The sequence below is a fragment of the Anarhichas minor genome, unplaced genomic scaffold (assembly GCF_050575085.1).
Source record: "Anarhichas minor isolate MPS153535 unplaced genomic scaffold, ASM5057508v1 ptg000012l, whole genome shotgun sequence".
NCBI lineage: Eukaryota > Metazoa > Chordata > Actinopteri > Perciformes > Anarhichadidae > Anarhichas > Anarhichas minor.
This window is the reverse complement of record NW_027466458.1, coordinates 1,832,770-1,850,372: the sequence shown is the minus strand read 5'-3', so window position 1 is coordinate 1,850,372 and position 17,603 is coordinate 1,832,770. Positions and strand designations below refer to the sequence as shown.

The following is a 17,603-nucleotide window of genomic DNA, read 5'->3' as shown; positions in this document are numbered from 1 at the left end:
TGCTTTTGATTAAGCCCAGAGCCCCACTTTAATACCATAACGCCCCCTCCTCCTCCACACACACACACACACACACACATACTGTACCAACATCATATGTTGCTTTGCTGTTGAGCAGCCGAGTGGTTTGGCTTTTGCAACCAGAGACTGATTGACTGCCTGTATGTCTCTCTTAAAAAAGAAGCGTTGTTTGTTTGTGCCTGTCCATATACTGTGTATATATATATATATATATATATATATATATACACTCTGAGAGATGAAGGAATACCCAGTTATCAATGTACAAGTATGCATCTACATACAAACAGACACACACAGGTGCTGGTTTGGGAGGTGGACATCAGCGGCACCTGTCTGCCAGCTGTTTTTTGTCCCTTGGGGGGTTGCAGACGTCTGACTGACAGGTGAGAAGACCTGGGGCTGAGAGCCACAACGCAGCTGGCCTAGTCCAGATGTAGAGGAGGGATGCAAATCCTGTGAGAGTGTGTGTATTTTTTTTTTTTGTTGTGACTGCTGCTTTTGTTTCGTTTTTTGGGAATACGTATTGTGAACGGGTGAAATCGACAGGCGAAAGCGTGGTCCTCATTTCCTCTGTGCTTTTGTTTCTGTCCTTTCTCTTATTCCTCACTTTTTTGTCATTTTCCAAATACCTCATGCACTTCTGTTATTCATCTTCTTCCTCTCGCTCAGACTCCCCTCTTCATAATTCCATGTCTCCCCGCTCTGTCTCTCTCTCTCTTCTCCCTCTCTTCTGCTTCTCCCTCCTTCCTCTCACTCCTGCTGTCCTTCCTTCCCTTGTTGCACTCTCCTTCCCCGGTTCCCTCCATCTCCCCTTTTCCACATAAAGCTGTTTTTCATAGAAGCCCATGCAGCCTGGAATAGCATTCCCCCGGGCGCTGCAGGGTGAAACACTAGACTTTTCTGAGCCCCAGCCAAACAGATGCTGGCTCTTGGAGTCCCACCAGAAATAAGCCTTCATGCTCTCTCTCTCTCTCTCTCTCTCTCTCTCTCTCTCTCTCTCTCTCTCTCTCTCTCTCCCGCATGCTTTTTGTCTCTTCTCTCCCCTTTACTGTCCCTGGTTCCTGGTCTTTCTCCCTGGTCTCTCATTCTCCCAACACTTTCTCACACTCTCTTCTCTGCCCGACTCTATGTCAAGGGCAACATCTCGGTGTCCTAATCACTTTGCAGAGTGTCGTCCAAGCCGCCCGGTGTCTGGCCTCGAAAGGTCTGCTCAGCCTCCGCTCCGTCGAACTTCCCCTCATCAAAACTCCCTTTGTCAGGTGCCTGTCGCTTTGGTGCCTCCACTTTTGAGCAAAGGCCATGCACTTGGAAACAAGGGACGCAGTGGAAAATTGGGGGTTTTCTTTCTCTCTCTCTTTTCTTTCTCTGACTTTCCTTTTTCTTCTCGCCTTTATCCACCCTGAAGTCTATACTCCTACATTTTCCTTCTTGCTGTCTTTCCTTACAATTCTCGACCCACTTCGTCTCTACTTTTTGGCAGAACTTGCTAGCCTGCACCCCCCTCTTCCACCCTCCCTGTATAGCTCCTTCCTCTCCTTTTTTTTCCCTCTCTGCCTTTCTTGCTTGCTCAGTCTTTAAATTCGCTTGAACCCAGGGACCCCGTCAGTTACGTAAATGGGTTAAACACAGACACACATGTGCTCACATACTGTATGTACACACACTAATGCCTTCGCGTACAACTGCTCTTTTCACTACACACACACGCACGCACGCACTTTGCTATATGGCCAAACTTGGCTTTGCAGCTTTTGGCAGGCGTTCAACTCTCCCCCGGTCTCTACTATCGCTCACTAGCTGATGCAGTGTTTACACGAGCTGCCAGTCACAACCAAATCAAAAGCTTTTCCCTCTGAGCTGAGAACAGTTGGGGGCCGAGGAGGTATGCTGTGAGCGGGTATGTTAATACTGATTTGACATTGGCTGAATGTAGGCATTTGTGTAAGTGCTGCTCTGCATCCACTCGACCTCACTAAAGCTCGCTTTTTGATACCGGTCCTCCTCAGGGTGGAGCTGAGTGATGACTCCTGACACTTTAAAAAAAACCTCTGGTCTTAAGTGGCTTCAGCGACGTAATTACTGATGCCTTGATGGATTGAATTATTTTATATTTCGATCATTTTACATCTGGTCCTGACAAAACAGCCATTCATACTCAGCATGAACCCTACGAACCCCGGGGTACGTAAGCCTGTTATAAGGTTATGTAACATATTATGGTGGCTGCACCAGGCATTACATCACTGGTTAGATTACAACGGGATCAGGTCCGCTCACACACGACCCCAGCACACACACACACACACACACACACACACACACACACACACACACATTGCTTCCCATTTTATAGCTCTATATACAGTGTAGATAAAAGCTCATGTGTCTGTTTAACGGGTCCTGCTCATAACAAACAGTGGTATTAATGTTTTGTTTCTGTTTCTGTTCCTGAGAATCAGGAGTGTGTGTGTGTGTGTGTGTGCGGAGGCTCTACCTGTATGTTTTAGCAGGCTTTGGATGTGTTTTTTTCGCTGAATTGAATTGATTAAGGTCAAAGGCAGAAGCTAAGCAAAGCACTGTTAATATGGATTAACTGTACAGCACATTAAAAAAAAAAAACGTAGTCCAGTTGCCGTGTGGCCAGTCAGATATTTTTTTGTGTGTGTGTGTGTGTGTCAGCTGGGGTCGAGTACGGGGATGATGTGCGGGGTGATTGTGGTAAGGAGGTGAATTAGATTTAGAATTAGAATTAGTGAGGAGACGACGTTAAGCGGGATGGGCTTACAGGCTAAATGCTGCGAGGTGATTGTGGGGTGGGGGGGGGGTTGATCCTTATATAAACATTCATACACACAAAAACACACACACACAGCGAGATCAATCAATAGATAAATGCTCGCTGCTGGTCTCCGTGTGGAAAGACTGAGGACAAGAGTAAAAGGATGGGGGGGAAAAGAAATAGGGCAGACAAACGAGGACACCCACACACACAAGTGTTCAGTGTGTGGTGTGTTAGTGACTTGTGCTCTATTGGTACACACATGCTTTGTCTGTGATCCAAACTCTAAAAACACTGTAGGCCTCTGTTGTCTGGCTGAAGCCTCGAAGTCGCCCGCAGGTCGTCTGCCCAGACTGAGTGCTCTTTTTCTGGGGACAGAGAGCGAGGACGGCAAAAGTTTGTGAGAAGAAGACTCGTGTGTGTGTGTGTGTGTGTGTGTGCACATATACATTTATCCGATCACAAACACACTCCCCAGGGATGCTTTATTTCTTTCTCCCAATCACTAAATCTCTCTCACTCTCTCTCACACACACACAGTGTGTGCATTGACCCTGTGTGACAGCGATGCGGCTCCCCGGTGAGTGCCTATACCACCAGACAGATGGTGGTCTGCTTTACTGTACATCTACATCCTGATTGGTTTATCTGCTTGTCTGTGTTGGTGGCAACTTGTTTGTCCGGACTCCAAGCTGTTGGGAGTTCTGGTAGCTCTGAGGGTTACCACTAACACCATTTGCTGGATTAGCTTGTTGACATTGTATGTGCATTGTTATTTAGTCTTTCCTGTAGAGTGACTCATCCTCGCATATGTTATATTTTTTTTTTAGGGCCATCTGTCCCGTCCTAGAGCAGTAATCTTCTCTCTTACTCTATTACTAACTCAGCATGTGTCGGTATGCATGTGTGTTGGAGCATTAGATGCATGCATAGACTGTATGTAAGGAATGAACGTGACTTCAGCCATTGGGTTTTTGGACTGACGATTTGAAGCCTCGAGTTCGGCATTTTGTCTGTCGCCATATTGTTTTTTGCAACCAGAATTAACACAAGAGGCTGAACTAAGTAGAACCAACGCTGAAGAAGACATTTTAGGCAACCAAAAATGTTACAATTAACTTTCATGAACTGAAACCCCACTGGGAAAGGATTTAAGTTTTAAGATGAAAACAGGGACGACAACACCTGTCAATCACAAGGTAGCCACACCCCACAAAGCATACCCTGCTTTATGGTCTATTTTACCCTAAGTGGGATCATAATTTATTAAATGAACATCATGCTGTATTGAAGAAGACTTGAAACTAGAGATTGGCACCATCAATTCATATTTACAATGTTTACTGAGGTAATAAGTCAAGTGAAGAGTCATTTTCTCACAGACTTCTTTTTGAAACCAGAGGAGTCGCCCCCTGATGGCCATTAGAAATAATACAAGTTTAAGGCGCTTTTCAGACCCGGATGTTGCTGCCCGGATGATCTTGAACATGTTCATCCATGTGCGTGTAAGCCTTTTTAAGATCAAGATCAATATGAATTACTTACACACACACACACACACATTCCTTCGAGTGATTTTGTCTGCAAGTGCTTTACGGTATTTATGGGCTCACGTGTTTTTGGGCGTTGCTTTTAGGAGGAATTTCCTGCTTGAATGTTTTGCCGAGAATCCTCCAGCCAGCTGTTCATGCACAGCCCCGTTTCATTAATTGAATCTACATCCATGCACACTTAACATTCACCTGTGCTTGTGACCCTCAGCTGAATGAAAGATCACATCCAGGCAGACACAAGCACGTCCTCACAGGGTCGTCCATTGGTGAGACTGACTACTGGGTTGACTTCGGGCTCGCCGTGGCGCCTGGCTCCAACTCCCTCACATGACCTCACCCTTTGCCCCTCACCACTCTCCCCATCTGCCCTCACCCGGCCGTACAATGGACAATGAGTGCCTCAAGAGTGTGTGTGTGTGTGTGTGTGTGTGTAACGATAACCAGCTCTCTTTCATCTCTTACATATATTGTGTGTTTGATCCATGAGTCCATGAGGCAGGCTGGTTAAGATGGCAGCTCAGCTCACTCAAGGGCACAAGTTCACTGTCTCCTCTGCCAGTTCTCTGCCAACTCTTCTCCTCTCCCTTGCTTCCTCTCTTCCGCCGCCCTCCCACATTCTTCCTGCGTAGCCTTTAATCCTCAGTCTGCGTATCAACACTCAGACACACTACGATACACACCGACCCGCTGGTTTCGAAACGCACACGGCCGCCAACGCGAACGCATATTGACATGTCACAAAATGAGCGAACGTCAACCCTCGTCAACCTTGTCAAACTCGTGGCTGTGATTGGCCAGTGTGTGTCCACACCCCCATATGCACACACACATAAGTACATTCAAACACACTGTTTGCTCTACTTCCTGCGTTGAGCTGTCTGGCTGGCATCATCTCCAGCTACAGTGCCAAAGGGTCAAAGGTGACCACCGCTTGGCAGCACTAGCTCCATGTCCTTCCGCTCTTCTGTGTGTTGTCAACGTGACAGCGTGACCTCTTTGATCATGTTCGCTCCCCTGGAGTTTTCCTCCATGTATATATTCAATATCATATACACAGCCTTTATATCCTTCACTGTTTTCACTCTACTTGCCAACAGCTCCTTTCCTCCTCTCCTGCTAGCATCCGTGCTCCTCCTCTTCTTTTGATTCCCCCCACACACACACACCCACACACCTCCCACAGCCCTCTTACTTTCTGCCTCCCACCCTCCCTCTGTCCTCTTGGCACAAACTGACAGGATTGAGTCACTTGGATTGTTCTTACTTCCCAGTGAGACGCATATTGTGTCAGCGTCCAGCCCCTCTGCGTGCTGCACCGTACAGCCCTAAAGGGAGCAACACCTACTGTATGTAACCGGGTGTAAGTGTGTATTGAAATTACACTGTCGCATTTCTTTTTAAATGTATGACTTCATTCTAATTTTATTGAAAAAGTTATTTTCCCAACAGAGAATAATTTAGATTATGACTTTTTATGCATTCCCAACAGAACAATCATTATTTTCAGATGCGCTAAAACGGAAGGATTCTGCCTCTGCTTTCATCGTTGCATTCCTCCTGAGCAAAGAACTTAAGAGATGCTCTGTAATTGGGTCTCTTGCTTTCCAGTGCAGCGCATTCACCCAGCTGACTTACTGACGTATTGTTATGTTCATAAAGTGGCACATTTGCGCCGAGTTTTCATTGAAGTGTTCCTCGGGAGAAAAAAGACTTGGCTGCAGGAACAATGTTTGTTATCACGGTTATCTCAGTGGTGCTTTTGGAGGAGTTGGCAACCTTGCTCAGTATCACTTTGTGTGTGTGTGTGTGTGTGTGTGTGTGTGTGTGCATGTGTGTCTCTGTGTTGAGGATGTTTTCTCACTCTTATCGACATGTCCTTGGCTGTGCAAGTGCACCAGCCTTCTATTAGTGTAATTCACTTTCTTTTATGTGACTTGAAAAGAAATGCAAATAGCTTGGGAGATAAACGTGAGGAAAAGAAAAAAAGCAGGTGGTCAACACGTCATTCATTTAAAAAAAAAAAACTGAAATGAATGATGTGTTGTAAGCAGGTCGATAAATACAGATAAAGAGACACATGGAGTGTGATACAGGAAGAGAGACAAAGACAGTTCCAGCGCTAGAACACGGGAGAGGCTTACCTTAAAGTACCCCTCTGCTGGCCAGACAGGAAGTGCGTGTAACAGCCTCAGCACAAAGACCCACAGTGTGTATCTGGGCCAGCAGGAAGAGGGAACCGAGGGAGGAGAAATCCAAGTCTCAACACAGGCCTTCCCTCGCTCCCCGAGCTCTATATTCAGCTCTGCACTGCACTTTCTCCGCGACGTGTTCGGCTTTCTCTTTTTGCAAAGCTGCGCTCAACTGCTCACTTCACTCCAGTCCTCTGAAGTAAATCAACACTGTGCAGCGTTTTACACGACTTATTTTCGTACTCTGCTGACCCCCGTGCGTCCTCCCAGTCTCCCTTGTAGTTTCTTTTCTCCCTGCTTCCTTCCTGCAAAGTTTTCCCCTTCTTTTATTGCTCTCCTCTTCTGCCGCAAACAGTGCCATGTCCTTTTGTTTTCATTTTCTGACCGAGCTCTTTTTCTCTTGCAAATCTACCTCCCCCCCCCCCCCAAGCTCACACATCTTTCTATCTCTTCTGCACCCTTTCTGGTAGCTTTGCCACTCTCGAGCTGCCTTTGTCTTAACGGCGCTCAGCTCCGGTTGGAAAGTGTCCGGCTTTTTGATTCGAGACACTTTCTTTTCAAGGCGATAGTGTGCACGCTCCGTGTTGGATCTTTGCTATCTGAGGGCAAAATGCAGCAGGGATAAGCTCCTACTCACATCTCAATAATATTCACGGCTCCATATTTCACTTTGATTTTATTCATGTCACATCTCTCTCTCTCTCTCTCTCTCCCTATTCATCTCTTTGTCTCCCTTTTCTCTCCGTTTCTGGCCTGCTTCTCCCGCACAGTCTAGAGAGTGAAGTCTGAGCTAGCTGAGAAGCCTGGCCCAGGGCCTTGTTGCTTTATTTGCATTTCACCATGCTCTCAATGTGCCAGGAAAATGCCACCTGGTGGCGATAACCTCGTACTGCAGCCACCCATTCCATGTGTCCGCCTCTCTGATGTTTGTATCATGTGAGAGCCGCGTAGGTTTCCTCCTGTTCCCCTTCTCTTTCCCTTTCCGGCCTTTGTGCAGCTGTATTTATGTGGGCTACGCAGAGACACCGGTCCTTAACACGCTCGGGCCCCTGCGCTGGTTGACGCCTTTAAGCTGAGTGGAGATGGAGGTTGACAGGGTAATAATGCTGGTGTCAACACCGCTTACAGGACAGTTATATCAGTATCAGCTCAGCGGGGGGGACGTTCACACTCTGTTAGGCTGGGTCGTGAACCGTGCTGGGGGCCCCCAGCCTCAGACACACACACACACACACACACACACATGCAGTAAGCTCAAGCTTCTGCTAATGAAGCAGCTTAAACGCAAAATGCTCAAACTCGCATGCTGAACACAAACTGCAGCGCATGTACACATGCACTGACATGTTCTTTTTAACACATCCTCGTGATTCCGTGTAAGTGTTACTTTTTAAAGCAAATTCTCCACGCGTTAAAGAGATTTATATATTCAAATTGAATCAACTAAGTCGGGCACACTTCATATCAGAGCCTTGTGTGCTTTCTCTCCCTGACACGTGTCAGCTGGAAGAGTACATTTGTACAAGTGTGAGTTTTTTTTTTTTGTGTGTGTGTGTGTGTGCGAGGCTGTGTGTCTTCTTGTCTGTTTAAGTAGGATTTTCGCTCCTTGAGCCCTAGCGGTCCTTCAGGACTTTTGAGCGGCTGTCCAAAAGCAAGTCTTGTCAGCACGACTCCAAAGCACAGAATCCCATTTACACTCGACTATCCATATTAATTATGAATCAGAGTTCTGTTGGAGGCCTCTGTTACGGCATTGCATAGCAATGATCACAGTAATCAAATGGCGATGCTAACAGGAAAAGGAAATTACAACAAATATAATGGAGGCTCTTGTTTAGTTTTCCATAGAGCTTCTGAATGAGTTCCAGGTTTGCTTTGATTTGACTCTCTGTCTTAGGATACACTTAAATGAACAAGACACGCAGAGGAGAGTGAATTCATTCTCTGCTCAGGTAGACATTACTACACCATATCTTTACATAGCAAGTAGTTGTTTGCTGCTATACTAATGCTCTGAACCGTATATTGCACCTTAAAGAAGTGGATTATATATTACATGGATATGCTTCAACCAAGAGTGTTTGAACTGACATTGGTTCGGTTTTAACTTAACTCTTCACCACTGCATCTATCCATGAGCCCAAACTTCACTAAAACCCAGACTTGTATCATGGCACAAGAGCCGCACAAGTTGTTACGGTGTCATGCCTTTTTTTGATAATTCGGCAGATTTTTTGCAGCTTCAATATTCGTCACATTACTACACTTAACACACTGTCGTTATTCCACACGTCAAACTTTCCACCTCTGTCAGGACAAGAATACTTCTTCTGATGCCATTTCAATCTCCACAGCTTCATCTTTCAATATGCGTAACCAAGAACGAGCTGACGAGCTCTTAAATACTGGCAAGGCATTGTTTCACATGCTCTGATTTAAGGAAACAAGCCATGGCACGAGTGCGGATACTAAGTCCATGACTCATTTTCAGCTCAATGCAGTAAAGTGGCAGAGGAGGGCAACGTGAATGAAAGTATGTTAAACTGTTTTATGGGAGCACCCTTTAAAGGAAAACGAATAAAATGAACTTGATCTAATGATGGGAGTTGACTTATCAAATCTTTACCGATGTTGATGTCATTGGGACATACAAGCCTAAGTTAGGAGAACCCAGTGACAAATCCAACATACAGCTAACGAGACTTTTACTCACACTTGTGAAACCAGGCCTGATTCATGCACACACACACACAAGAGTGGATTCACACATCCTGTACTTAGGTTCATAACTCTCACGGGAAGTCATTTTACACCAGTCTGAGTCAGCGTTGGCTTACTTTAAATGCCACAAGTGAATGAGTTCACCCTTGATTATGCAGAATATATCTGTTTACTTTTAAGCCTTTTAACAAAATTCTGAATTGCTTTTATTTGACTTTTATTTTTTTTTACCACATACTGTACAGTAACAAAGCCCTTAAAGTCTTTGTAATTGGTATACCTTGGGTTTTCATGCGCTCACTCTTGGAATTTCCCAAAATTGATTTTTATAGGCCGTTGGGTAGGCTAATTTAATATAATCTGCCCCGTTTTGGGGATTCTACCTCTGGGCCTACAACCTCATAATTAGCCTAGCTTATATTGTAGCAGCTTGGGAATACCCTGGCGACTTCACCAAGCCAATAACTTTGGATAAAACATGTCTGGAGAAACAGTTAGGGACCCAGTTTTAGGAGGCCCTGTGTAACCCACGGTTGGGTCTCAACCCAGTGATGGAGACGCATTATGCTGTGTCGCTGTGTCACACAGGTCCACAGTAATCTGCATTAAAGGAGCCAAGAGGTGATGGTGGGGTGAGGATAAGAGGATGAATGGAGAGAGGGAAGAACAACGGGGAGGAGTGAACGGGATAAATAAGGAGGGGGGGGGGCATGGGCATCCAGCCAGCCACATACCCTCCACTCGGCACCCCACCCTCTCACTATCACCCCCTCCGCCCATTCCCTGCGAGTTCATGCATGCTATCTCGACCCACAACCCCCTCCTTTCCCCTCTCTCACACTTTCTTTTGCTCCCGTTCCCATCCTCCATGCTCCCAGCCTTGTAATCCCCCTCTCCCTCCTCCCTCCATCCTCTCCCACTCGCTCCCATCCTCTCCTCCTCCTCCCCTCCATCTCTCGCTTTTCTTCCCATCCCTCCCCTTCGTCTCTCAGCATCCCTCTCTCCTGGGTCTCTCTCGCCGTGGTGTGGTGCTGTTGGCAGAGCGTGGGCGCAGGCGGCACACAGACGGGAGCACAGATGGGCAGCAAGCTGCGCAGGGCGGCCAGGCACACCTGCTCCACACACACACACACTCACACACACACACACACACACACATACAGAGTCCTACTCTGCCACCTCGCCACACAGCCTGCCTGCCACAGTGATACAGGGACGCAAACACAAATACACACGAGCATACATACATACTGACATACATTCATTTGTACATCCATACGTACAAACGTTTGTGCATACATAGATTATATACTATGCAAACAGTAATACACACGTTCCTATACACACATGCAATACCGAATTTCACTTTTTATTTATTTTTCCTTCTCTTATAATATTTCAAGTTTCACTAAGTAACTTATAAGTTTATGCTTTCATTTGTAAAGGTCACATTGGCAGCATTACTGTGTGCGCATGCACACACACACACACACACACACACACAGTAGCCACGATAAAGAGTTGTGAACACTAAAACAGAAATATACCCTCATATGACACAGACTTAAATAATTAAAGTATAAAACGGAAAAAAATATATATAAATAAAAAATTTAAAAAATAATAAAATAACATCCAATAAAAGAGCTGAGTGAACATCTGTGTGGGATAGTGTGGGGGATTAGGAGGGTTTGGAACATTTTAAGCGCATTAAGGATTAAAAAAAGGTCAGAATGTTTAGCAACATACCGATAAACCTCTTAAGCGAAACCCAATTGGGAGGCTGTACCGCGTTATCCTGTGTTTTGGGGAGGAGAAGAGAGCAGAGGAGAGGGGGGGGGGAGTCGAGTTGACATTTGTTCCAACAAGGAGGGAAATCTCTGTGAACCGACAGTCTGTGAACATGCATGTAGCTGCACATATGGACACACGCTGGTTTGATGGGGCCACAGAGTACATCAGCTCACTTGTTGGTTTTGTACATTGATGTCAGGAGCATGCGTGTTTGTACTGCACAGTCGCTCACGAATGACCAGCATTGTTTATGCATCTGTCAAACAGTGGTGCGCCACTGCAGGGCACACTTTTACATTTTTTGACCTTGACTTTTACTTTGGTTTTCATCCCATGTTTGTAATCAGCATTCAGCTCGTACATTCCGCACTCTGGGAAAAAAGCAATTTGTTGCATTTTTGGTTTTGTCTGTTACCGTAGGGTGCATGTTTGAATGTGTTTTAATCTGGGGTTGTTGTTTTTTTTTTGTTGTTTTTTTAGTTCAATGCTTCGCTCCGTCTGCTCGCCACGAGGAGTGACGGACTGGAAAAATCTGTCTGACCCCTGTCACCAGTCGGTCAACAGCACAATCTTAACAGCTCACTGAGCCAAAACCTAATCCACAACTGGTGGATGGATGGTGGCTTGGTTGGTTGGGTGGTTTGATAGACAGGGTAACAGTTTTTTTTTGTTTTGTTTTCTGACCCTGGAGATCAACAGTACAGCAGGTAATTAAGGGGAACAGAGTAGAGTAGTGAAGAGAATGAATAGAAGAGGGGGTGGGGCTTGAGAATGATTCGTCGTGTTGGTTGAGAACAGGGATGGAGATGCTTATAGAAGACCGGATAAGAATGTCAACCATAAAACCAAGAAAAAAAGGATGAGAATGCAGTCCAGATTGAATTAATGCAGAGGCACGCCACAGAAATGCGCGCCGGATGTCAGAGGGATGGTATGGGATCGTGAGAGGGAGAGAGCACCCACAGTGGGAGGTACAGTGTCAAGGCCGTGATGACTGGGGTTATGTTGATTGTGGTGAGGGTCGTGAGATTTGCCCCGGAGCCTGCAGGGAAACTCTGTAATCAGCAACCAATGACAGCAGCCACCACGAAGCTGCAGCCACAAAGAATCACTACAGTTAGAGAGCAGACTCCCAGAAAACTCACCACCTGGCAAGCCTCGACGTATCAACTTGCCATGTGCTAAAGGGCTAACATGTGAGCAAACATTTGCTCATATTTCTTGCTACTTGTCAAATTTTGGTTGAATATCAGCGCAGGTTTGGTCTGCCAACTGCTACCAAATCGATCCCAGTCTTTTCATCTTACTGGAACTGGATCTCGCCGTCTCCACCAGCCACACGTTTATATTGGCTCCGCAATACAGAGCAAGATTTAGTAGAAGCATGACTTTTCAAATGTTTTTATTCATATCAATTGCTGAAAATGTGCGCCTTACTTACTCTCACTTGAAAGGTGTTTCACGCCAATTTCACATTAGTAAGTGCAAGTGAGGAATTGAGCACGAAGCAAAAATCTAAGTTATAGAATTGTGTTTAAATCTTAACGTCTGACTTGAAAAATGTATTTTTAACCAAGTTGGTGGGGAAAGCCATGTTTCTGCTCATGCCTGTGGCACCCCATTGCCCCAAACTGTTTCATCAAGATCGACTCATTTACTGAACCACGTAGAGTCGATCTTGCCAATCCAGTGCGGGTGGGACTGGGGCTTAGTGTAAAACCAGGTGAAACAGGTGTAGATGACTGATGCGCAGACCCGAAAGGCCCAAAGCACAGAACACTTTTTTAGAGGAAAACCTCAAATGTGATGGTTCCAGTGTTTAATCACGTTTGCCAAACAGTTGGTTATCAAAAATGAAGCACAGCCTTACATGTGCTTCTTGTTTCTATTTGTACATCATCGGGTCAAACACTGGACACTGTTAATCTGTGTGTATTTTTGTTTTAATACACTGGTGTGAAAGGTTTGAGGTTAGAGATGGGCTTGCTGGCGGTGGAGGTGGAGGGGCATCCAGAGGGGACTGCAGGACTATGATTGGGGTTGCTAAAGGGAGGGCTTTGGGGGGCTGCGGTGGGAAGATAAGGGGCTGGATGTGTGGTTAGGAGGCTGGGGAGGGAGTGTGTGTGGGGGGGGGGGGGGCTGCTGTTGTAGGCAGCAGCTGGCAAAGCGGTGATAACCAGCAACCAGACCTCCTCTGTCTTGCCACCTTCTCCCTGTCCTCTTCACTTGTCTACCCAGCTATATGATGCACTGTTGGACTCCACAGTGACACTGATTTCCAGTGACTGATGTAGTGCTGCATTGTAAGTGCAGTGTTAGCTGACTAAGCAGCCCGAGCTCAGAAGACTAGAACTGTTGAAAGCTCTGGTTTCTAGCAAGGAATGAAAAAGTAGTCGTCGCGCTGTAAACCAACTTGTATCCTCCCGTCGTCCGTGCTCTGCGAGCCAATGCGGTTTGGCCTCTCGAGGCCTCGGGGTGATGTTGAGGACAGCTATCAGTGTCACTGCCACTGCACATGTTCACCCTGACAGTCTCTTATCTACCATGAGCCTCAGTTTTCACTCATTGGTCTCTCACACCTCTGCAATAGCAGAACATTTTGGGGTCATGACAGGCCACCGGTGTGCCATTTAAGAGAACAGTGAGGGCAGGATTTCCAAGTGCAGGGTTTTTCCTAAATGTGATATGTCCACACTGAAAAACAACTGTCCTCTGTTACTTAGTAAGATATACAGTATATGATTCCAAAGTAGGGGACATCATGGAAATGTAGTCCCCAAATAAAGATAGCAAGTTGTTCATGGTGTTAATCTGTTATGGTAAGAAGGTCTGAACTTGTTCTTTTAGCTGACGAGATAAACTTTATGGGACTTTGTAACATTTAGCAGGTACCAGGAACAGACTCAGCACTAATTAAAAATTACATTTTCATTCATCTTCACATTAAATATAAACATAACTGAGCATCGTGCGCCACACTTAGATTGTTTAATCTTGATGCCATTGGTACATGTTAAAAACAATCAACTGATTGCGTAGCATGAATGTAGATATACAAAAATGCTGAAGCCAGATGGCATTGGTTCTGTCAGCAGGTAGATACAATCAGACAAACACAATCCACATTTCATAAGTGAAGAACATTATTAAAGGCAGGGTTGGTAATCCTGAGAAACTAGCAAGAGTACCCTAGATTTTAGGAAATACCCAGCCCAGTGTTGCCAAACGTTGCTCAATCTAGCAAGAAAGTTGTCGGCAACACTGACAGCCCGTCCCTTCGAGCCTGATTGGATGGGCTTATTACAGTGCTGCAACAGACACAGATACCTTATGTCTTTCTTTCTTTTTGTCAGAGATTTGACACGTTGATTGCTGTCAGGATGCAAAGAGAATTTCTGCAACAATATTACCAAACCTGCCTTTGCGAAAGCCTTGAAACATAGTCAGTAGATATGACAATAGAGTAATAAAAACCTAATAGAAGCAGGCGTTGCTAAGAAGTGACTTCTTCTTCTTCTCTTATGTGACATTTGTACCTTGAGCCTCCATCTGTGATCGTACGTTCCCGTTGAAGTCTTGTGGCAGCAAAGCGTACCCTGCAAACTTAGCCGTTGGACTCAGATATCTCTCCAGCATACTGCGCATACAGTAAGGTGGCTGTGTGTCTACCCAGTGCATGTATGGTGTGAGAAATAGGCTGTTTACAATATTGTAGAGCCCTGTGGTGAAATACTACATGACGGCAAAAGGTCCAGTGAAGTCAGGTTGTTTTTCTCAACAGCTTTCATTGGCCATCATATATGTTTACTCTTGAGTGTGTACCTCAGTGTTTGTCCACGTAGGAGTGTGTGTGTGTCTGTGTTTGAAAGTGTCTGGGTGCGTGCGCGTCGGGGGCGCAGCCTCGTATGTTTGGAGTGAGTGCCGTCAGTTAGCTGGAATGTGGCGCTACCGCCAATGCTAAGATGGCTGCCAAGCTCTAAGATGGCTGCCAGGATTACACCCAGCCAGTGAGAGAGACGCAGAGGAGCGGGAGATTCTGCATGAGAAGAGAGGGGGAAAAGAGAAGCCCTCGTTCCTTTTTCTGTGCTCTTTCTTTCTTCCATTCTCGCTCTCGTCCGTCTCGCCCCTCTCTGTGGATAAGCAGTGCTTCGTAGGCAGCGAGACAGGTCTGTTATTGTTTCTGCTCAGTAATCTGTGGCTTAGTGTGGCTGCAAGGCAAGTGCTGCTGGCAGGAGTCTGTGTGCTCTGTTATCACCTACAGCCTGCAGATAAACACCTCCTTTAGCTAGCTTGCTAGCTAGCCACAGCCTAGCAAGGCCTGAGTGGCTGGCGGGTAGCATTAGGGCCCCCACACCGGGCCTAGAAGTGAAGCGCAGTCTTTTTCACCAACTCGTGTCACGCGGTCACAAATACAGAGGAAGCACATGCAGCTGCCCAGCCTGTGTTGTATATTCATAAACATACATGCGTACACACGTTTTGACATCTTCTTTTTCCAAATCCCGGACAAGAACACACCGTCTGTAGACCGACTTTTCTCAGCACTCGTGTTACAAAAACCTCCTCTCGCACCCTCCTATTTCCGCCTGCAGCTCCTCCAGGTCTAATTGTGGCCTTTTGTTGCCAAGACTTGGCGTGTTTGTGTCTGCACATGTGAGTGCTTTCGTCGACCAGTCATAACAGGTGTGTGTATGTGTGTGTGCGTGTGTGTGTGTGTGTGTGTGTGTGTGTGTGTGTGTGTTTGTGCAGATGCGTGTGTGTGTGCACATGTGTTTGTGTGGCTCTGCTGTCATTTGATCCCAAGAGGAAGAGTTTTGCCTCAAACTGACTCCCAGCCAGGACTGGCGTGGTCAGCCATCACCCAGGGTCTGTGTATGTGTGTTTGTGTGTGTGTGTGTGTGCTTTTGTGTGTGTCCATGCAAGGATAACAACATGTATTAAAGGCAGAAACAAAAATTAAAGAAACAGCTTGAAAGAGAAGGTTGTGTGGGTGTGTGTTCATGTATGTGTGTGTGTGTGTGTGTGTGTGTGCAAGGTGCTCTGTTTACGCAGACGAAATCCCTACCAGAAAGAAGGTATTAAATAGGATTAGGGCGAGGGATATGATTGCGTGGTTAGATACTAAATGGCAGCACACTGTAAATCACTGCACCTTAAGTCAGGAGGGGAAAAGGGAGACGGGAGAGAACATTCTTAGATACAAAACTGTCACACAAAAATGCGTGAATTCACACACGCGCACACTCACAAGATGTATATCATACTCCAGCACATACTGCAAGTCCCTCTTATTTCCTCTCACACCTCAAATATCACAGTCTTGGCAGCATGGACACATATACACAGCTATGATTCACAGAGACATTGTATACTTACCAGTATGTTTTTCATTTTTATTTTTTATTTTTTTTTTGTAGCATACAAAACGGATCCTAACCATTTGGCTCTTTCTCTTCCCTGTTTCTGTGCAGAATCCGGACAATCAGACAGCTCCAGCCAACAGGGGGACACAGACATCAAACCACCGCCCAATGGTAGGTGCACACACACACACACACACACACACACACACACACACACACACACACACACACACACACACACACAGACAGATCCATGTCCAAACACTGTCAAATCAGCATACCAGAATTGATTCCATCATGCTTATCAGTCTTAACATATTCCAATTATGGATCCAATTAGCAAACACACTCGCACAGATGTTGATCCACAAACATAGTTGCAGATGGTCGCCCTCTCAAAGGGATGTGATTTTCAGGGTTTCTTCCAATTTATTTTTTTCTTTTCTTTTTCTTTCTTTGAAACACAATTCCATTGAATTTCTGATATAGTGCTATTTTTCTCCAAATCTTTTTTGTGCCTGTATGTAAGTCCTGATCACATGCTCTTCTGCACAGGGCACCTGAGTTTCCAGGACTGCTTCGTCACCTCAGGGGTGTGGAACGTGGCAGAGCTGGTCAGAGTGTCGCAGAGTAAGTAGTAAAAATTGTAGTATTTGTTTTCTGATTGGGAATAAAAACGGCAACAAAAACAGGAACCATATTGATAACATATACTGCACAATCCAGTGTATGCATCCTAAGTGTATGTAGGCACAATGAGACACAATGTAATTGTATGGATGATTATTTTCCTCTGTATATACATATCTTAACTCATTCTGCCATTTTTCTCCCTGCCCCTCTTTCTTTTATTCCTCTCCCTGTCAGCACCCGTAGCCACGGCGTCAGGTCCTAACTTCTCATTGGCTGACCTGGACAGCAGTCCCAGCTACTACAACATCAACCAGGTGGCTCTGGGGCGACGCTCCCTCACCTCCCCTCCTTCCACCAGGTACACTGCCCAGACTCTGATTTCGTAGTAGTGTACGGGCGTTAGGAGATGCATGCTGCTCGGTGGAAACACCAGTGACCATTATACAAGTCCAGCTGTCCGCCATTAGTCGAGTCTAGAGACCATGTGGCAGTAGCAGTGCTACCTTGGTATGTGCTTCGCTGTGAAGCCAAGGGCAGACTGGAGGGA

At 45.9% G+C, this 17,603-nt stretch overlaps 1 protein-coding gene across 8 annotated transcripts in view; it reads left to right on the top strand.

Annotated features, from left to right (window-relative positions):
• Positions 1–17,603, top strand: part of LOC142948265 (nuclear factor 1 X-type-like) — a 111,251-nt gene that overhangs the window by 71,421 nt on the left and 22,227 nt on the right. For all 8 annotated transcript variants that reach the window (XM_076090163.1, XM_076090168.1, XM_076090166.1 and 5 more), the window contains 3 exons: positions 16,532–16,594; positions 16,979–17,053; positions 17,291–17,414. In XM_076090163.1, coding sequence (XP_075946278.1) covers positions 16,532–16,594; positions 16,979–17,053; positions 17,291–17,414 — 262 coding nt within the window. The remainder of the gene's footprint in view (positions 1–16,531; positions 16,595–16,978; positions 17,054–17,290; positions 17,415–17,603) is intronic.